This window comes from Lepidothrix coronata, unplaced genomic scaffold (assembly GCF_001604755.1).
Source record: "Lepidothrix coronata isolate B3197 unplaced genomic scaffold, Lepidothrix_coronata-1.0 Scaffold76, whole genome shotgun sequence".
Taxonomy (NCBI): Eukaryota; Metazoa; Chordata; class Aves; order Passeriformes; family Pipridae; genus Lepidothrix; species Lepidothrix coronata.
The window spans coordinates 3,706,749-3,729,162 of NW_016690256.1; the positions used below are offsets into that span (position 1 = coordinate 3,706,749).

The following is a 22,414-nucleotide window of genomic DNA, read 5'->3' on the forward strand; positions in this document are numbered from 1 at the left end:
ACAGCTGATCAGCTGTGTTCGGTGGGATCCTCAGGGACTGATCCTGGCCTTACGCTTTTCAAATGTTGAGCATTCTGGGAGGAAATTCAGTCACTACTGCCCAGATTAATCAGTGACAGAAATAAGGTATTGGGGCAAATGATGCAGAAGAAGAAAGGTCACTGATACAGATCAATATAATTTTTAACACAAACCACAATGAAGTCTTAACGCTGGGAATAAAGCAACTCTTCCTTATGAGCACTTTCCAGAAAGGTCCACTGGAAAGCAGATGGTAATCTTGCTGTCTATGAGGCTGAATGTGAATGCCCAGTGCAGCCATGTGGCTAAAGGGGCCAGCACAACCCTGGACATACACATGGCATCTTTTGTGGATACCAGGACATTTGCTAATTCTGCACAGGGCTGCAACTGCTTTGAAGCTCCATGCAGCTCCTGAGCTGTGGCAGACACAGCTCAGGATTCCTGGTGTGAAACTGAGGAAAGCTCAAAGGCTGGTCATGAGAGGGATGAGACTTGTGGTAATCACGCCTTGCAGTAAGAGATGCCAGGAGCTCAGTGTATTTACCTAATCAAAGAGATGATTAGATGATGCCTTCGCTGTAGCCCAGAGCTACTGATGGGGGCACAACCCTTTGCAGCATGATCCTCAGTCCAGAAGATTACGAAGCGGCAAAAAAATGAAGACCACTCAAAAGCTGGAAGCTGAGATGAGATTAATTCACACTAGAAATATGGCACACACCTCCAACAGACTAATTAACCCCTGGAATAATACATTTGTAAAGGTGTTAGAGGTTCTGCTCATCAGAAATTATTCAACAGAAACAGAATGTTTTTCTAAAAGGTAGGGCAGGTTTCAAGAGATGGATCCTTCCTCCAACAGTTCATGGTAGTTTTACAGTCTGTGTTGACAGACTAGATTAATTGTGATTGTTCTGCCGCACTTGAATACTTGGCCACTTATTTTTGTTTGCAAATGAAAACTGAAGTTTTGAAAACAAATCTGGAGCAGGCTGAAAATCCTGTCCAAAATATCTGTAAATATGTGTGAAGTATCTACAATACCTGTCTTCATCTGTCCTGCAACTTGGATGAAAATGTTATCTGAGTTTTCCTTTTCCAGTCAATCTTCCTTTTCAAAGATTTTAATGATCCTCTGTGCTATCAAAGGCAGGAAAGCCTTTCTAATTACTTCTCTGCAGAGATTTCTGTTTGAAATTTGAGAGGTTTGCTTCTTTGGTGAAAGTGAGAATGAAAAAAATTTGCTTTTATGGGATTCAGATTTTTTTCACTTGTCTTTCCAGAAGTCTGGAAGCTACTCAATTATCAGGAGAATTTATACTATTTCAAACACTTAGATCTGTCGGGAGATGCAAAGAGAAAAATCAGTCACCTCTTCCTCCTCCTCTGAGAAAAGAGTGATTGTTATGCCTTTAATAATAGTTTTTTTCACTCAGTAACTTCTCTATTAGCCATTAATCTGCAGCTATCATATTATTTTGGCATGTGAACACAGGTGGAATGCAGTGCCTGCACTGAATGTTTTCCAAAGTCCATTTCTTCAGTGTAAGTCCATAACAGAAAAAAAAAAAAATCAGTTCTTCTTTTGGAATCTTCTTTTGCATCTTTGCTTCTAAAAGACACTTTTCTTGTCTCCAGCTGTCTGTAAGGATATCTTGGAAGGAAAGGAGTGGGGGATTGCCCCTCTAAAAACAGATATAAGCATTTCATACATTTATCCCATGCCAAAAACATGGGAACAAAACATCTCAGCATGTCCAATATATATATATATACAATGAGTAGCAGTAGCATTAAGAGAGTACACACCTGTGAAGACCAGCCCTAGAAAACACAACATGCCCCTCAACCATACACTATCTTTATCAAACTTAGCATGAACAAACAGGGCAGGAGAAACAGATGAAGATAGAAGTGAATGTAGATAGAAGATAACCATGAGAGACCTCTGGGCAGCCTTTAATTGTGGAAGCCTATTATCAACTCCATCCATCACCAGTTAATGGTCTCCTGCACTTCTCCCCATCCAAGTGAAAGGAGTGATAGAGTTTCCCAAGGGAAAAAACCTTACTTTTACCTGGGTCTACTGCCATTTTGTAGGAAGCGTTGTGATCAGGATTGTTGATCTAATTTCTACACAACCTCATAAAAATCACACAAACACTGGTATCTTAAGCACATAGGGCAAGCCAATCAGCAGTGATTTAATGGTAGAGGATTTAACTTTTCACCATTTTTATATAAACATAAAATTGTCACATATAGACATGATATTATATTCTACTTACTTGCATATATTTAAAACACATCAAATTTAAACACTTTTACAGTCCTAGATCTTTTTAATTCTTCTCTAATGAAGAGGACAATTATATATCTCTGATAAGAATAGCTCATCAGATAGTCTCTAATAAGCCCACATTAAAATGGGGGACACAAAATAGAAATATTTCTCTTGGTAGTAATATCTATCCAGAAATTTCTGAATGAAGAAATCAGTGTCCAGCTTCTGTACGTTCCAACCAGTATTTTTGTGACTAATTCTTCTAACTTTAGAAAAGTACCCCTTATCCCCATAGTGTAATATTCATATTTGCTTAGTGTTTTTAAAGGAATCTTAGTAGTGGATTTAATTCCTTACATTGTGCTTGTCATTTTAGCATCTCTGTACCTATTCACATATTTATAATGGCCTTTAAGTGAATATTATTTTAGTCTATAGGTTAAATATAGTCCCAGTCTTATCATACCTAGAAAACCAGAGCTGCTGCTGTGTTATTAATCCATTCTAATTACCACTTTCATTCATAACTTATTATGATCATGTATTGTAAATCAGCACTTGCATCTGGGTGAAGCGGTAAAGTATATACTTAGATATTAAAAATGATTACAAATCTGCTGAAGTTCCACTTCAAAAGTGAAAAATCAACCTTCAAAATCCAAATAATGTAGTTACTCAGACAGAACTATTGTTTGAACACTATCAAACTGGATTCAGATTTCCTGATGAACTATTAATGTCAATGGTGTGATTGCAAAAACTTTCTGCAAAGCATGATCATAGGGAGTACAGCAAGCTACCAAAAGAAAGAAATGCTGTGGTGTTATGTCATTGTAATTTTGAGAGACCTTTCTCTGTAGAAGTTGGTTCAAGAGATTATTAACCCCTTTTTCTGCAATGAGTTATGCCTCCACTAAAATTCCATCTTATTTAGCAAAAGGAAGACAGCAATATAAACAGCTCAGCTGCTTTTATCTCTTGAAACTAGATCCCACAGGTGTTAAATAAATCCTTCCAAAAGTTCAAGATCTTGCTTATTTTATAGCCTAGGCAAACATTTTGTAAACAGATGACAAGATATATTACAGAAATGCAACTAGATATTCACAACCTCTACAGTATTATCCTTTACCTTGTCCCCAAACCTCTTAGGCAAGAAATCCCACACCAACTTTTTGCTTTCTAGTACTAACCTACGTTTTGCTTTGGTATCCTAAGGTAGCAGAGGGACTGTACTTTGACCTGCCACTTGTAGTTATGTCTATGCAGTTATGAGTAAAGTAAGTCAGAGTGTCAGACATAATCAGAACTACAAAAAATGAGTAAACGCAAATAAAAATTACCCGTGAGTCTACTCTTAATTACATTAGGAAAAGTGAGAAACCAATCTTTCCCGCTTACTTCTTTTAAATAGATACATCAAAGTAATTCATATGGCTTTTGAACTGTTCCTTACTTAATACAGAAGTGCTAGATGATGGTGCATGATTGAACATTAAAGGAAGAAAATATGCATAAGAAACCAAGGATCATGTTTGGAAGTCTGTGAGAGTTGAAAGTCCAAATCCTTTCTGCCTTCATCCCCTGTTTGCAAAGAATATAATAAGACTACAGCAGGACACATTTTGGCAATACAGGCCCAAGTCTGAAAGATACCTAAGCTATTTTCCTTTGGAAGACCAAACCAACTCTTGGTACAAGTGGTAAAATATGTGATATATATGACTTAATTATGCAACTGTATCATTAATATATACTGGCAGAGAGGAAGAATTACAACTGTGTGTAAAATGTAGACAGAAGCTTGGTTGTCATGTGTGACATTTTACAGCTTTGAGCAATGAAACATTTTGCTGTTTGCTATTATGATTCCTCTGCCTTTATTGTTAATCCTTAATTTATGTAGGAATTGGAAACTTCTAGGTTAAAATAATTATTTTTATTTTTGAAACACATGTAGAAAAAAGGGGGATGAACACAGAAAGTGAAAGTGTTTAAAGGATTCCAGCTCCCAACACCCTCCACAGGCCCTGGCCATGCTTCATTCCTACCCCAACACGTCCTCTGCATCATCTGAGAGCCTCAAAAAGTGACAATACATAGGTAAAAATTTCAGTCATAAATCACTTCATGCTCACTGTTTGACACAGGTAGCATCTTTTAGCTGAAGTACAGGAGATACAAGGGATCATATTAGCTCAGTTGGTTAGAGCATGGTGCTAATAACACCGCATGGTGAGTTTGATCCCTGTATGGGCCATTCACTTAAAAGTATGACTCGATGATCCTTGTGGGTCCCTTCCAACTCAGAATATGCTACGATTCTATGATAGGTAGAAAAATTCTCCAACCAGCACAGTGACTCAAAGTTAGCAGTCATAACAAAGAAAAGCTCTTCATTAACCCATTGTTCAGGCAGGAGCTCACTTCTGTGAGGTTCCCAGTCTACCCACTAATATGAAGAAAGCCTTGAACTCCTGCTGAAGTAACTCTGAACCTCCTGAGAAGCCTTTGGCACTTCAAAGGGTCTGGATCTGAATTCATAACATTCATTACGTGAAGCTCTGATGACCCCAAAGCCAGTGCTGACTGCTGATGAGAAGATGCTTCAAGGTGAGAGAGCCCAGCATGCACATCTAGTCTCATGCTAAAGTACAAACGGAAGACATCAGCTCTGCGACTCAAATTCCCAGAAGAACCAGCAGTGCCCCTAGTAAGACTCTCAAACAGTCAGACAGAAACAGAAGCCCAGATTCATGCTGAAATCTGCCAGAACTACACATAAGTTCATCGAGGCAAGGGGAAGGCAAAATTCCTGAAAACTTTTAAGAAAAGCCAGAGCCGATACATAAAAGTTTTTAAAGCTTAGCTCAGACTATGGAACCTAAATATTTGCAACGTTTCCCATAGTTTCACAAGAAATACAGCTAATAGTTAGGGAATTTAAAATACTTGCCTAAACCAAGAACCAGAAAGTTTTTAATGACAACCTCTAAAAAATCTCTTGCATATAAATAGAGACAGTATTTTCAATTAAAACAACGAACATTTGACACTAGGCAGCCCCCTGCCATAGTTAGCCTGTGCTCCTGAGACTTGCTCATGCTGAAAATACAACAGTATATTTAACTACTGCATACAGCAGGAGTTCACTTTTTCAGGCACACTGCACATTTCCACAAGAGCACTTCTGATTTTGGAGACACTGCTTTTAGATTTTAATTCCCTGACTTCTGTGGTCTCTTCCACTGTGGTACAAAATTATGCATACATGAGAGAGTAAGAAAGAGATAAGGCAAAAATATACAATTTTAATAACACTGCATCTAGTAAACAGGCAGTAGTAATCAATAGTTACTCTTTTCTCTATTTTTTTTCTTTTAATTCAAAATGTAGGTCCAGAGAAAGATATTTTGCTTATAACTTCTCAGACATCTTTTCGCCTATTTTAACCAGTGTTTTTGTTTCTGCTCAGGTAGGAAGAAATGAGCATCCACATTGGCAAGTGTGTGTACATGGCCAGTACTATTCTTTAGTTAGCTGTAAAAATAGGCTTTGATTAAGAATGAATGGTGTAGACCTCTTTTTCTTTAGAAAAGTCTGCACATGCCAGCTAAGTTCCCAATGGGCAGCCTCAGACAGACTGGTAACCAAGAAGTGAGTCTTACCTTAAACTTGGAAATTCTGCTTTCTCTAAAGCCACAAAGTGCAGCTGCCATCAGAAACAGACCCAATTGCTTTTCTTTTGCATTTTCCAGGGCAAGCAAATCTATTTCCCATTACAGTATGTACTTATAGTTTTCTTCTATCTTATGACTTAAAGACTAAAATATTTCAGAACCACTAAGATCTTTCCACCCATAAAGGGAAAAAATGCAAAACTCAAAACAGATGTTTTATAATGTATTTAATTTATTTTGGCCACCCATAAATCTGTGGCTTATGTTAGTGTCAACCAAGTTAAAAGCAGCAGAGTTCTTCAGAGACACTATGCTACATATTATACAATGACCAGGCATAGGGAAAACCTTTCAATAAACTTCTATTTATTAAGCAAACTTCAACATCAGAAAAGGAAAAAGGGTATTACTGAAGATGCAAGTACTGGTTCTGCCGTACTTGAGCAGTTCCTGGGGAGATTTGCAAAGTTGTTATTGCTTTCTTACATTATTGTAGCCTAATGCAGAGCTTGGAAATTAGAAGATCAAAGTATACATTGAAAGTGTATGAGCTTGCTGAAATTAGAACTGGAGGTAACATCCTTACAACAATATAATGTAAATAAGAGATATTACATATCACACAATTACTCCAGAAATACTTATCAGTTGAAGAAGTTCCAACAAACTAAAACTATCTTATCCAAACTTGGATAGATAGTACTAGTCCCAGATTTGGACTAGTACAAACCTCTCACTTTTTTCTGTGTCTATGAATGGGAACAAAGACATTTCAAAAGTTAAACCCATGAGACTCCTAACAATTGGTGAGGTACTTACTGATAAAGTATCTCATGGAAATTACAGTAAAAATAGTCATTGAAATTTCTCCTGTACCTTTTCTTATTTAAACTGAGAAATCGTATCTCAACAACAGAAGACCTTCAGTACAGTACCGCAGGCTGGGGGACTAAATGAGCAAAAAAGAATGGTTGGTATCAAAACATTTCTATATTTACAATTTACTGAATAGAATGCAGGCAATATAAAATAGATATAATTTACTAACCTTCAAAAATACTACAGGAAAAGATAATGTATGCATTTTAGGAAGACAGAATGGCATTAAAGTTTTAACTTGTGGTTTTTGGCTTGTTATTCACAGATTCAAAGAATTCCTCCTCAGAAGTGGATCAGAATTGCAAAAGTTAATGTGAGAGTAATAAGATGTGAAAGCTTAGCAATTTAGTGTGGCAATCAGCAGTATAGACTTAGAGCATATACACAGGAGCAGGCTCTTAGAATGCGAACTTTCAATGCAAAATACTTTTTTAATCAAACAGCAAAAAATATTTTGACCTAATAAATAAATATGAAATTCATTATTAGCAAATCAAGTGCAAATACAGAAAACTCACTTTAATTCAGAGGCACGTTTAAAGCAGTTTGAAAGCAAAATGTCCTTTACAATTATTTTTCCAGGTAAAACTGTTCTAACTATGATTATCCATCATTTGCAAGTGTTTTCCTTCCCAGACAGACACAGTCATTTGAACTTGAAAAAGCCAGGATGCCAAAAGTACCTCCCCAATATGTTGGCTAAGGACTGTAATTCATTTAAATTATGCAACTGGATTCCCACAGCTGGCCCACAGCTTGGCTGAGAGCTCATTCAATGCCAGTGAACCTGTCTGCTAATATTGTCCTACTTGCAAAGAAGGTAATATATCCAGCAACTTATATTGAAGTTCTGACACTAATTAACAGAGAAAGCAAATGTTGACATAAGTGACAAATGCTGGTTAATAGTTACTGTGAGACCGATGTAGCCAGCTGGCATTTTTCTGTAGCATTTTGCAGTAATAACCCTTTGTTTACTTCTTAGAACATTGCTTATAATTTGTTTTTATGCATTTTGGTTCAAGTTAGAAACAAATCAGCACAAAAAAATGACCCAGATAACAGCAGCAAGACCCCTCGTTTTCAGACAAGTAATCAACAAGAAAGCATGCAAGCAGCATCCCTGGCAGGATGCATGGGGGACTCGAGTATAGGAATTTTTATCCTATATAAAGCTATGTAGCCTTGCACAAACAGCCTTTGGCATCTTGTTTCTGGCCTACCTGGACAGTAGCAAAACATGTTTATCAGATCATACAAGCCCAGAACCTGAACTGCAAGCAGTTAAAAACTGAAGGTCACTAAACTGTAAAATCCAAAGATGCTTCTATGCTTTAGCCACCCAGAGAACGATAAAACAAAGCCTCTACAACCACCTGTAATAATATGCCTGTTCAGCCAGCAATTCCAAAGTACTCAGCAACACAAGGTAGACATTTTCTGCAGCTGGTTTTACATGTACATTCCTGCCAAATTGTTGTCTCGTCCCCTCTTACCTTCACATTAGTCCGGAGTGCACAGTAACATGCAAAAAACATTGCAGTAAACAAGGAGCATATGGACCAGTATTCAGCGTCTCTGCTCTGCACAAACGGTACACACACGATCCCGAGCATGTGCTACTAAGGAGCATCCGTTCCCTCTGTCAGTTTGAAAATGCATTGATCTGTTTTCTGACTACAAAAAGACATGTCTTGAAGGCACTGAGTGAAAGCTACATATCTCTTCAGCGACTATTTATAGAAATATGCCCGGTAATTTCAATTAGCAGAGAATTCAGCATCTGCAACTTGGACCTCTGTTGCTTTTCCTTCCAGTATTTTAAATTCAGGGGGGAAAAGGAGGGGGAACTCACCCAGAGGGGAAAGGTGAGGAATTAAAACGTAAGCAGACAGTTACTTATATTTCCCCCGGCTTTGATGTTTTCCTATTCAATATTTTACAAACGCTATACACAGAAAAATGAAGAAAGGTTTCTCTTGCAAGTCTCAAATTTACTGTAGATTCTGCACTGCTTCTGTCTGCTCTTGTTAAAGATGCAGTAACCCTTTTAACAAAGACAACGTCATCAATCATGACAGATTCAACATGTTCTACTTACAAATACAGTCTCTGATTAAGGACAATGGCTGGGGCTTATTAACGTTTCCTCAAATGCAAGTTCAGTCCCCTGTGCTAATCTATTTTTAAATAAGTAGTCCCACCTACTCCTTCACTCTCATTTAATAAAAATGCAGTGGACTAGTTCTAAAGATCCTGAATTGCATTCTGCTCCCAGCTCAGGCACTGGACATCGCTTTCAAACTGTTCTCTTGCTTGTTGGGATTAGAAACACAGAGAAAAATTAAAATGAAAGCAGAAAAATCCTGGAAGAAGTCTGTGCACTCACATTTGTAACTATATATTCTGAATTCAAAATGCTCAAATATCTTCCAGAAGGAAGGAACTCAGAACCTAGCCAGAAGGCAAAGCTTTTATTCACAAGCACAAAAATAAAATCAAACCACTTCTCTCACTCCTGTCAACCGTTGGGATGCTGCGAATTAACTGATTGTTTACTAGGCTGCAGGAATGCAAAGTCAAAGACTCAACTCTTTGTTTATAGCACCGGAAACCACTGATATTAGTACTGAACTATGAAGCAATCTTCAGGAATAAAACCAGAAATGAGCCTCTTTTTATTTTTTTTTCCCACTGCAGCAGATACTGTGGGAGGCAAAGAGTGGAAGAGGCTTTACTACCTTCGTCTCTATCAGCACAGAGCAATTTGTGTAGGATAAGTACAACTTAATAGAAATATCTGCAGTGACTTTAAAGATTTCTTTACATGCTTTATGTAAACACCCTTAGAAATCTGCAGAAACAATGAAGTCCTATCCAAGTCAGTGGGTATCTTTCTGTGGGCAGTGGGGTGAAGAAGCTTAAACAGAAGGACGTGCATTTAAAGATGAATAAGGGGGAGGGGAAAAGACGGCAAGATTTTTTCCCACATCCTCCTAAAGACAAGCTCTCAAAAACTGTCGTCAACTCCAAGAGAACAGCTATTTTTAGACTGTCATTGTTTGTGCCTTTTTTTAGGAACGAAAAAGGCAGTCGTGTTTAAAGCTAGAAATTGCTCTACAACGTAGCCTAAGACAGCTACTTAATTTGATCCCCAGCTCCATCTGTCATACAAATTAAATAATTAGTAATCACAACCTTCTTTGGCACAAAAAATAATTTCCACAACAAAAGAGATGTTTTTAAATCTAATTCTCCCATTTTTGTTAGTAATGAAACGAGGGTCTAGATGCCATCATAAAGCTGGAATATCCCAAACTTACGAAGGTTCAGACTTTGTCTGCAGCAGTATCTATCAAATAAGCTAAAACATAGTAACGTGTTGCTCAGCAAAAGCATGGGAGAATTAATTGATGCATTTTTCTGTTACTCTTCAAGTGAACAGAAAGTGAAAGGAATCATGGTTTATTTTGCAGTACGGTACATTAACAATTAAAATTAAGTGTCTTAGTCATTGAAAAAATATCAGATCTTGGAGAGTTCTGATCCACCAGAGAAATGCAATTCAAAAAGCAAAGACGAAAAGATGCACAGTCCTGAAAAGTGAGGCAAGGCTCAGGAAAGCATGTAGTTGCATATGAGAATCAAATTCAAGCTTCCTTTCTACCAAAGGAATTGCACAAGGTTTCAGTCAGCAAAGTCTTTGAAACAACGTTCTTCTTCCCAATCATAAAAAAGTTAATGGTTTTGGGTTTAGGCAAACTAACTCAGCATGAGGAAAATCCCACTAAAAGACATCAGGGCTAAGAAACGATACGATTCCTAAATGATCACCTGGATAAAATACTTCAGACTCATTTAGGAAAACAAGAAGTAACACAGTTCAAAGTCTTCACTCAGAAGAAACTCCCATGACTCCTGAGCATCTAGGAGAAAAAGTTACCTAGGAAATTACAGACCGACCCTCATAATACTGTAAGTATTATGAACCCTCATAGTAATTATGAACCATCACTGTAAGTATTATGAAAAAGAAAGAAAAGAGAAAAGAAAGAAAAAAAAGGGAAGATACACCCCTATCCATGTGGCAGTTGCCTCTTATAATAACTGTGGGGAATATGAAAATTTGCTGGAAAATTGAGACCTATGCACCAGCCAGCAAGATATTACTTTGCTAGCAGACCAACCTAACACATTTATCAGGGGCTACTTCAGGTAATCTACACAAGCAGATCCCTGCAGGGCTTGTTCACCTCTGCCAAGACACTTTTTATTGCAGCAGCCTAATTGTTAAAGATAGCATTCTCATAAAAGGCATACAATCTTTTTATGATGACTAACAGGTACTCAAGAGCATCACATTTACAAAGACTGTAATATTTACAGTCAAAGACATAGAGTTGATAAGAATGAGGGGGAAAAAGCCTTGCCCGAGTCTGCCAGACATGTCAAAAACAGCAGAACGTTTGAGGTGCTCAGGGCCTCTTTAAACAGGAGAGCATAAGGAAAAACCCCAGAGATGAAAGAAGTTACTCCATTTAAAAAGGAAAAAAAAAAGGTTAAACACAAAACCAGTAGAGAGACAGTAGTCCAAAGCAGCTGTACTACAGACCTTCTTTAAAAACTTATGACCTGAATATTCTTAGATGACAGAAAGTGGAGCCACTACCTTGAGCTGTGAAATTTCATTGTTACTTTGTGCTCCCGTGCCTTCAGAAGGGCAAAAGGGAGCACTTGGAAGGAAATCCTGGTTGTCTGCACAGGTTCAAAGAGAGCACAGGGAACATGCTACTCTGGAAGACTTTGATTTCATGAGGGCCCAAGGCCAATCAGCTTCAGAGGAGCAAGGAAAGGACAGCCCTTTGCAGCATATGCCCAGAAGAAGAGCAACAGGACCTAGTAGCATAATAGTAGTAATAGGAGTAGTACTAGTAGTAAAAATGCCCTATTGCCATTGTATCCTGAAGCTGTGGTTGAGACTGCCACTATGCCATGCATAAAGTATACAGTATCACAGAATCATAGAATGATTTGGATTGGAAGGGATCTTAAACATCATATAGTTCCAACTCCCATACCAGGGTAGGGATGCCACCCACTAGACCAGGTTGCCCAGAACCCCATCTGACTTGGCCGTGAACACTGCGAGGGATGGGGCAACCACTACTTCTCTGGGGGGAACACCAAAACCATACTACAGAATAATATTTTCATCCTCGGCTGCCTAAGTATTTTTGAGGGTTTTTGTTTTTTGTTAGTTTGTTTTGTTTTTTTCCCCAGGCATGGGGATGGTGGTATTTTAAAGGAGAGTAACAATAAAAGCAATAGACTAAAAATGCAGTAATGAAAGCAACACTCTTCAGTGTGTGCTCTATGACAGTGCAATGTGCCCCACTTTACTTAAGCAGCACGTTGGTGGTTAAATACAGTAAGTTGTCTTAAAAAGACTCGCTGCAATGAGAGAGATTTTGTGATGACCCTCTGATGATCACAAAGAAAGCAAAGATTAGGTAGAAAATAAACAGAAAATAGAGAGGGAAAGGTTTGAAGAAGAGGGTGCATTGCTCTCTCAGTGATGGAGGGAGAAATGACACTCCTGTCCTCCAAAAGAGAGGAGAGCCGCTGTCTGCAGGAGATTGGGCATAATGGCAGAGGTTTGCAAAGCTATTTGTAGGGTCTGGCTATGCAACATTTATTAGCATCAACACTGACAATCCGCGCCACTGACTTCCAGTAGCCAGGGGTGTAATTCTCCCTCTTTTCCCAGTGATGCTGGAGGTACTGGCTTGTGCAATCATGGCACTATGGCTACAGTCATGCTCCATCACTCCCTGTCTTTGCACACTGCAGTGAATGAGTCTATAGAGCACACTAGTCCAACCTTGCCTAAATGACTATGTTTTCAGCACAGGAGCTCTAAACTGCAATGATTTTACTCTTTTACCCATTTCTAAGACTTTAAACTGTCATAAAAAATGTTATTTTCCAGAGCTACAGGAAATTCATTACTCTGAAGATATCCACATTGAAGGGTGAGATATTGAAGGAAGTGTTGATATGAACTACAGGTCTGGGGTACTGTAGTCTACAATTTCTAGATGGCAAATGTTGACTACAAAGAGTGGATTGAATCTATGGGGTACCTGGAAACAACTGCAGAAAGAAGAATGTGGAACAAAGCCACAATTGGGAAGAAGGCTTTCTTAGGCTGTCCACTACAGCAAAGCCTAGTAAATCATAACAGACAAAGGAACTACATCAGCAGCTTGAGCTCAGAAAACCTCAAAATTTTCAGAAAAAGGCTGAATATCTATTCAGAAGCGTATTTACAAACTCTCATCTCCAGTACTGTAAACAGTTCTCTGTCATCCTGGCATTCTGATGCATAAACTGCTGTGTCAAATATTCTTTCTCAATTCCAGGCCAGTAAACACCAAAGACCTTGCCCTGGTCTGATTTAACTTAAGTCACAGTTTTTCCTGAAAACTTTCTGTTCCGTTTTTCCTGCACAATCTTGTTAATACATTTGTCTGATGTTTGAGCTTTTAACACTTTTCCTCCTAAAGTCCCAGCTCTCTGCTTACTGTCCTATGCGGTTGCACTGAGGAAGGTTTTGATCAGATATATAAAAAAAACATATAATTTACTTAGAAAATAATTCCTTCTCAAGACTAAAATTTATACATATTTTATAAACCAGGCTTTGAAATTAGTATCTCAAAACAGCCATAAAACCATTTATAATAAGCAATTTTAAAACATAAATAAATAAAGGCCAAACAATAAATAAAAAATTAGTGAACAATAGCCTAATGCTCTGTGTCTTCTCTATGACTGTGAATTTCTCAGGAAAGGCTTCCTCATTGTTCATGATGACCGTAAAACAAAATACTGCAAAACTAGGAACAGAGGCACAATAAAAAAGAATTGGATTAAGTTTCACCTTGAGTTACTCAAAACCTCATTTTTCCTCTCCTGTACCTGTAACCCATGGATCAAGTTTATTTTATACCTCATCCTATCTGACTGATGGAGAAGACATAACCCTTTAATGCCTCAGTTGAGAAACGCAGGTTGCAAAGACTTTTTTGGCTCTGACGATCCACAGTTGAATTTCCCGGATTTCACTCAAACTGATTACTAACATGTCTCCATAATGCGTTTCATTTTGTGACTATGAGAGGACAGCTGCCATTCTTCTCATAATAACTCCTCCAAAAAGGTATTTCCATTCACAGTCATATTAAAGGCCGTAGCAACCTGAAACCCCAGTAGATTACCTAGGTTGTTTTTCTTGGTGAGGGAAGATTAGGCATACATAGACTGTTCTTGAAAAATGTTTGTCTAATCTGTTCTTCAAAGTCTCTCATGAAGGGAATACAGTCTTTGCTTTAGGTGGTCACTTATTTTTAATGTGGAAATCATAGAATCATAGAATCGTTAGGTTGGAAAAGACCTCTAAGACCATCAAGTCCGACCGTCAACGTAGCACCACCACCATGTTGACCACTAAACCATGTTTTTAAGTGCCATATCCACATGTGATTTGAACACTTCTAGGGATGGTGATTCCACTACTTCCCTGGCCAGTGTGCTCCAATGCTTAACAACCCCTTCAGTGAAGAAATTTTCCCTAATATCCAATCTAAACCTCCCACGGCACAACTTGAGGCCATTTCTTTTGGTCCTATCACTTCTCTACAACCTCCTTCCAGACAGTTGTAGAGATCAGTAAGGTCCCTTCTCAGCCTCCTATTCTCTAGACTAAACACCCCCAGCTCAACACAAGTTAAAAAGCTTAAATTATTAGAAGACTATGCTTATTTTCTCCACAAAAACTAATTTACCATGATTGTTTGAAAAACTTGGGGAAAAATGAAACTTGGGGAAATTGATGTCTATCTTTTCATGATTGCCATCACTCCCCAATTATGAATTAACATTTTACTTTTATAATTTATGAAGTATAATTTATGAACTAAGCTAATTCATTTAAGCATAAAATCTACATTTCCATGGTAACAGCATGAATGAAGAAGGAATGAACTTCCAAAGTTCAATTGCATTTATAACAGTACTTAAAAATAAAACTCCAGCAATTTTCACTGAGGAAATTGCTGTAGTCTTTTTGTATGAAAAAAAAAGAAATTAAATCTCTTACTCTAAATTTGTATAAGAACAACTTGATTTTGCATTGTACATAATGAAGACCCATGTGTGTCAAAATTCATAGGGTTTTACTTTTTGCATTGTGATTTTAGTTGGGGAAACTATTTCAAGGGAACCTATCTTTAGATTGAGAAATATGATATAAAATTGTGTAGCAGAGGAAGTAAGCTATGCTTCCATGAAAACACAAGTGTAGGGGTTTTTTTTTGATGTAGCCAGTATTTTCATTAAACAAAAAAATTGTTAGAATTTACAACAGAGAGTACATTCATGGACATTCATTGGCCATGCATTCATCTTCATTACATTGATAACAATTTTTAGCTTAAAATATTAACAAACCTCAACAAGAAATCTCATCAGTGAGATAAACACCTTGTTTTAAAAATATGCTTAAATTTAGCCAATTCTTGAAAAGTTATTTCAAACCTGCAGACAGTTTGAAAGCAAAGGATAATTAATGAAACTAATTACAAGGCAATTAGTGTATTTTCTATGTTTTACTGATTTTAAATGAAGAATCAAGAAGTTTCTAGAAGTCTTATGAGTCAAAGCAAAAAAAGATTCAGTAAATAATAGACAGATAATCTAATTATTCCAATAATGTACTAAATGTAATGATCTTTTTTCTTTAGAAAAAAATAAAAATTTATTTAAAATAAGTATATTGTCAAAATGAAGGAAGAAAAAAATCTCTTAGTACAGAGAAATCTCTTTGAAATACAGCCAAATAAACCAGGATAATGAACCTCCACAGGTGTAAATACATGATTCCCTTATAATCAGAGCTTTTACAAATACAGTTTGCCAATTTGTCTATAGAATCTAAGAAAAGTCTGCATAAATCAGGCATTTTTTACAACTATACATACAATGCTACAAAAATTCTTGTCATCAACCTACCCCTGTGAAAACTGATGATGCATGTTATACCTTTATCTCCTCTGGGACCTGTGACCCCCAAAATTTGAAGACACCTAGCCAATCTAGATAGTTTTTCATCTACTACTATTCAAATCATAAAAATAATACCCAGACAAAGATATTAGAAAACATCCTGGCGGCAACAATAAACTCAGCAAAAAAACTCCTGTGACTGATTGGGACTTTTCCTGTAGAGTTTTACCAATTATTTCATGCCTTACTTCAGCTCCTCTTTTAGCCACCAAGTCAAACTATTTTCAGCTGTATTATTTTCAGCCGTAACTCCACGGGAATCAATGAGGTGCACCCCATGGTCCTGAGAGAACTGGCAGATGTGTTTGGTAAGCCACTCTCCATCATATTTGGAAAGTCACAGCAGTCAGACAAAGTACCCAGTGACTAGAAAAAGGGAAATATCACACCAGTTTTCAAAAAGAACAAAAAGGAGGACCATGGAAACTACCAACCAATCAACCTCACCTATGTGGTTGGTAAGATAATGAAATAAATCCTCCTGGAAGTTATGTCAAGGCATATGAATGGCAGGAAGGTGATTACAGACAGCCAATATGGCTTCAGAAAGGGAAAATCACCCCTAAATAATCTGCTGGCCTTCTACAATGATGTGATGGAGTGACTGTGCTGCTGGATAAGAGAAGAGAAACTATCTTGACTTCAGTGAGGTCTTTGACAGGGTCCCACACAACATCTTTGTCTCTAAATTGGAGAGTTATGGATTTGATGGATGGTCTATTTGATGCATAAGGAATCAGCTGAATGGCCACATACAAGAAGTTGCAGTCAATGGCTCAATGTCCAAATCAAGATCATTATCAAGTGATACTCCACAGGGGTCAATACTGGTACAAGTACTGTTCAGTATCTTTAACAATGGCTTACACAGTGTGATTATGAAGTTATGAAACATGATATCAAGCTGAGTGGTACAATTGATATGCTAGAGAGAGAGGATGCCATAAAAAAAGATTTTTGGGGAGTCATCCCATGGAAATCACATGAAGCTCAACAAGGCCAAGTGCAAGGTGTTATACCTGGATCAAGGTAATTACCAGTATAAGGGAATAGTAGACTGAGAGAAGTCCTGTGGAGAAGGACTTGGGAATACTGGTGGATAAAAAAAATAACATGAGCCAGCAATGTGCACTTGCAGCCCAGAAAGCCAATCATATTCTGGGCTGCTCCAGAAGAAGCATGACCAGCAAGCAGGTCAAGGGAGGTGATTTTGTTCCCATCTAAACTGCTCTCTAGACACCCCAGCTAGAGTACTGCATCCAGCTCTGGAGCCCCAACATTAGAAGGATGAGGACCTGATGAAGCAGGTCCAGAGGAGGCCATGAAGATGCTCAGAGGACTGGAGCACATCTCCTATGAAGATCAGCTCAGAGAGTTGGGGTTGTTCAGCCTGGAGAAGATGAAGCTCTAGGAAAACCTTATTGCAGTTTTTCAGTACTTAAGTGGGGTGTAGAAGGTGTAGAAGGACTTTTTACCAAGACCTGCAGTGACAGGACAATTTTAAACTGAAAGAGTGTAGATTTAGATTGGACATAAGGAAGAAATCTTTTATGATGAGGGTGGTGAGACATTGGAATAGGTTGCTTGGAGAAATTGTGGATGTCTCATCCCTGGAAGTGTTCAAGGACAGGTTGGATGGGTCTTGAGCAACCTGGTCTAGTGGAATGTGTTCTTGCCCATAGTAGGGGGGTTGGAACCAGACGATCTTTAAGGTCCCTTCCAACCCAAGTCATTCTATGATTCTATGACTGCCCTTCCATTGGTACCATAGGTCTGTTCCTTATTTTTTAAATACAGATTAATTATAGCCAATTCTCAGGGTGTATGTTTTTCTCAGAAACACCTTTACCTATGTCTTTCATTTACCTTTTCTGCATGTCATCCTAACACCTCTTTGATGGCTGTTAATTGCATTGCCCTGTTGCAGTGAGGTATCCAGGAACACAAGTGACTTGAGAAAAAGGTTTCATCTTTCATGGCCTTCTGTCATTTACAAATTGATATAATTCTGCTCTTGCTGATGTCTTACAGCAGGTGCAATGCTCTTTTACTTGTCTCCACTAAGCACTCAGAATGAGTTTTAAAACTTAGGCACCACTAAAATGGGAAAATGTATACATGTATATAGGTGGGGTAACTATGTATATAAGAATCAACTTTTTGGAACCATTAAGATGTTAATTTCCGTTCATAATACCATAATGAGAAGAGCACTGCTGTTTGTTCTCACCCTCCTTTCCATTCTATCCCTCTATGCCACCTACACATCAGTTGAAATATTATTTCTAAATTGTTAAAACAAGGTGAATGATATCTTCTTTCAAACAGGATTCCTAAAGCAAAAGTACTCGTGAGCAAGAAGTGGAAAAATCCACATTCTCTAAATCATGCCCAACTAATCAGGCAATGTGGTTTTGAATCCACTATTGCTTTTGAGAATTTCGCATGGTGTTCCTGAAAACTGCTGCTGAAAATACCAATCCCAGCAGTCAGACCTCATCTCCTGAGGGGCTGTAATTAGTGGCATCATGGTTAAGAAGAGGAATTTTTTTATTATTTATTTATTTTTGACTGTGTAGTGATGCCCAACATGTACTGACTGAACAACCATTGTCATGTTTTTTTGTTCTAGGTTCAAGGAAATACCTCAAATGCTATGTTAAAGCATGATTACTTCATTCTGTAAACCTAACTCTTTTCAGTTACTTTAGCTGTGGAGAATTTGGCACACAAAATCCATTTTAAAATGTCCTTAAGAGCTTTTTCAATTTAACCCACTAAGATTTCTTTTTCTGCAAAGAAAAAAAGCTGACTATATGAAAAATAAAATATAGAATATGGAAATGTAATAGTAATTTAATATTTTAAAGCAAATTTATATGACAACACCAAAACAGAGGATTTTGATATAATCAAAATTAGTCTAGAATGTCAAAATTATTTACTTCAACATTTTATCACTGAAAATTTTATCACAACCCAAAAAATATTTTCAACAATTTACATCAGAATAGAAACTTTTTACACTGATAGTAATCTATTATTTCACAGCAGTTAAAGAATCCTTTTTTACTGATATTTTTTAAGGAGTTCTATTATTTCCATGTAGTTTAAGTTTCCTCTTAAAACACCATGCCTTGCCCATTTCTTCCATGAATGTCCTCTTACTTCAATACTCCCTTGAGTCACATGCAGTGGAGATCAGATAAATTCAGAGAATGTCTTCAGTTGAAATATCTTATAAAATGTAAATTACTGCTATAATCTGATGGTATTTCACAAGCAAACTGACTTTAGCACTGTAACTATTTAAAAAAGCTAAAAATCTCTGGCAATCCTTCTGGCTATGGGGCTGTCTATAAACATTTTGTTATTATTTCTATATGCAAAATTAGTCCCAGTGTAGTACACAGGGTCAATATCTCTTTTGCATGGAGGACAAGACTAAATGAGACATGCATTCTGACAGTAGAATATCAATTGACTAGAGCCATATTTATCCAAGAGGAATATTTTCTGTTCTCTTAATACTTTATTTAAATAGTTCTAGAAATAGCAGTCCCCTTGACCCAAAGAAGTTATAGCATGCCCCATTTCACATATTAACTAAAAATAACATCAAATCTCTTAGAAAAACAAAGCCAGAGTCTACTGTCAATCATAATACCAGTAACCTTTTAATTCCAACAGGGTCATAAATATTTACCATCCTATAAAATATGAGAATCTGGCCCAAACAATAAAAATCTATGTCTGCTAAAGTCAATTCTAAAACAATCCATCTTAGAATTTCACTGATATTTTTTAAGGTACGAAATAAATTTAAATGCACATGCTATAATACTGAGTTTGTATGTAAACTTCAGTTATAAAGAGTCGGTCCTCCCTGTTATTCTTTTGGCAGATTATCAGCACTACTATAGCTATTCTACAAAAGTAGAGTAATACAGTCTGAAAGTATCTTTTTCTATCCCCTGCTCATCACCACACTCAAAGTGGAATCCACTACTGAAATATTCTGTAAGAGATGTTTGCGAATAGTTGCCCAGTCACAATAGCTGGGACACTGGATACAGTGTAAGTGCATCATGCAGATATCAAATAGTATTCTGAACACTGTGTGGGTCTTCAGTGAAGGTACCTTTGAAGGCCATGTGGGCAAGAGATATTTCAGCTTGTATTTATCAGTCAGAACAAAGGAAAGGCCACTAAGGGTGTTTAGTGATTCAGTAAGACAAGTCAAACTGGACTATAAGAAGATTCTCCCAAGGGAAGAGGAGAGGAGGATCTGTTGTAAGAGGTGACTCATGTCTAGAAAACAGAAGAATGCAATTGGGTTAGTCTTTTGTGAGCTGGAGAGACGCAATACAGCTATTGATTTTTTAAAAATCTTAGTCTGAAGAGAAAGAAATAAGTGAAATAAATAAAATAAACATACACCATAGGAAGGGTTTTTTTCCATCCTCCACCAAACCAACACAGGAATGTAGCTCATCTCCCCACCTTTGATGACTCCCGGTCCTTCACAAAACCTGTGATGTAATAAGGTAATGAGAATTAAATTTAATGGTTGGCAGAGAGTGCGTTTATGTGCATGCAATTTTGTAATGATAAGAATGTATTTCTCTAAATACTCATCAGAAATCTACTTATTAATGGATGCTGCTGCTGCTGTATATGATGTTCTTGAAAAACCAGCCAAACCACAAAATACACATCTGATAATTTCAGTGAAGTCCTGGCCAGGAAATCAAGCTAGATGACAGCTAAGGTCTTCTGGACCAGATGCAGATGTATCTGCTAATTCACACCAAAAAAAAAAAAAACAAACACCTGTTACTGCCTGTAACAGAAAGCTCTCATTTTAAACTTCTGCTTTGCATTGTCCTCTTCTTCTTCCCCTATATTTTCTATAAATAGTGGCATTTCATGCCAATTAATGAGATGGATTTTTCAAAAAGATGTAGAAATTCCAAAGCTATAACTGAAACTGTTAAAATTCATAATGAAGCTATGCAATACTCAAAAATGTTGGCCACCTGCTAGAATTAAAACTTTTAAATGTATCTCAGTAATTCTGACTTTCTCTGTCATCTGACAGCCCTCTGCACTGAAGTAGTTTGTCGAATATTTTAGAATCAACACCCTAGTACTTCAGTGAAAGGATTATAATTAATTTTTCACAACCGCATAATTTCAGGGCATTGTGAAATACAACTTCAGTGGATTTCTTTAAGCAGCAGTGTCCCAATGTTACATTGAACAGTTGTGTCTATGGCAACATGTTCCTATTATCATAGATCTCATATTTCTACCATCGTCTCTGAATTTTTTTTAGATAATTAGCACAGAATTCAATGCCAATTGTTAAAATCAGAATGAAAATAGAAGTTCATGCATAAAGCATCTTCTGCCTACATATTGTCCTACACAACTTGAACAGATAAAACGTTTTTTGCTTAAATAGAACTGGGAAACATTTGAGACCAAAAGAGACCACAGTTTACTTTTCATTTCCTGGCTTCTGCTACTACATGAAAGTTCATTTATTCATTATTACATTATTGCATAGCAAATAGTGTAAATTAGAATGTTCTTCTATACTAGAAGGTTAGTAGCAGTCAGAGCCTGGATTGAGAACCAGGACTCTTGGGATCTCTCTTTCAGTTTATCAGGTGTGGTAAACAGGTCTGCCCCTCAGTTTATTCATCTGCAAACTGGTATTTACAGTATCATTCTCAGTAATCACTCTCGAAATGTCAGTGTCTTTATTACAACTTCCAATCCTAGCTCCTCTGCAACTGCATATTACCTTTCAGTAAGGACACACTTTGGTGTGCAAAGCTTTGAATGACAAATAAAAGTAACAGTGGTTAATATTTTCAAGTCACTTCTAGAGATTGATTTGAAATATTTGATTTCCTTAATCTGAGAAAACACTTCTCCATGCTCATTGAATCTTTGTGCTCTACAACCCACAGTGTGCAGCTTTGTGCTCTACCACCTAGAGTATTTCCCAAAGTATTTTTCCCTATGCGAATGCATTTATTTGTACCTTCCTCTATCACAAGCAACATAACTGACTTCAAGAATGAAATTTGATCTTTTTCACAACCCTCCTAGAACATATTGAAGACACCTCTGGGTTGGCACCTCATATTTCTAGGGGAAAAAAATGATCAAGCTTCTAGCACTTCTATATTCTTAGTCAAATACCAAAATCAATGAGATGTCATTTATGAATATTTTTCTGGACTTCTCTCTAGATTACACCATCAACATACTCATGTCTCTGCTAAAATAATCCATAAATTATTGTGTTAATGTTTTCCTGGTATGGGGTTTTACATCCCACTGAGCCATAGTCATCAAAGGTAGCTATGCAGCAACCAAAGAATAAGCCTGCAATGCTGTCTTCAGC

At 37.2% G+C, this 22,414-nt stretch overlaps 1 protein-coding gene and 1 long non-coding RNA gene across 13 annotated transcripts in view; both read right to left on the minus strand.

The window, feature by feature from the left end:
• Positions 1-22,414, minus strand: part of DLG2 (discs large MAGUK scaffold protein 2) — a 997,608-nt gene that overhangs the window by 723,472 nt on the left and 251,722 nt on the right. Inside the window, exon 1 of one of the 12 annotated variants that reach the window (XM_017819627.1) lies at positions 8,364-8,722. The exons of 10 other annotated variants lie outside the window; for them this stretch is intronic. In XM_017819627.1, the coding sequence (XP_017675116.1) occupies positions 8,364-8,483 (120 nt within the window). In that variant the 5' untranslated portion in view covers positions 8,484-8,722. Of the gene's footprint in view, positions 1-8,363; positions 8,723-22,414 lie in introns of those variants that run through there. One more of the 12 variants, XM_017819629.1, reaches the window with a different exon arrangement.
• LOC108499612 overlaps positions 20,208-22,414 on the minus strand; it is a 41,292-nt gene continuing 39,085 nt past the window's right edge. Inside the window, exons 2-3 of the long non-coding RNA XR_001875602.1 lie at positions 20,432-20,525; positions 20,208-20,304 (exon numbers count right to left, since the gene is read on the minus strand). This is a non-coding gene — a long non-coding RNA (uncharacterized LOC108499612). The remainder of the gene's footprint in view (positions 20,305-20,431; positions 20,526-22,414) is intronic.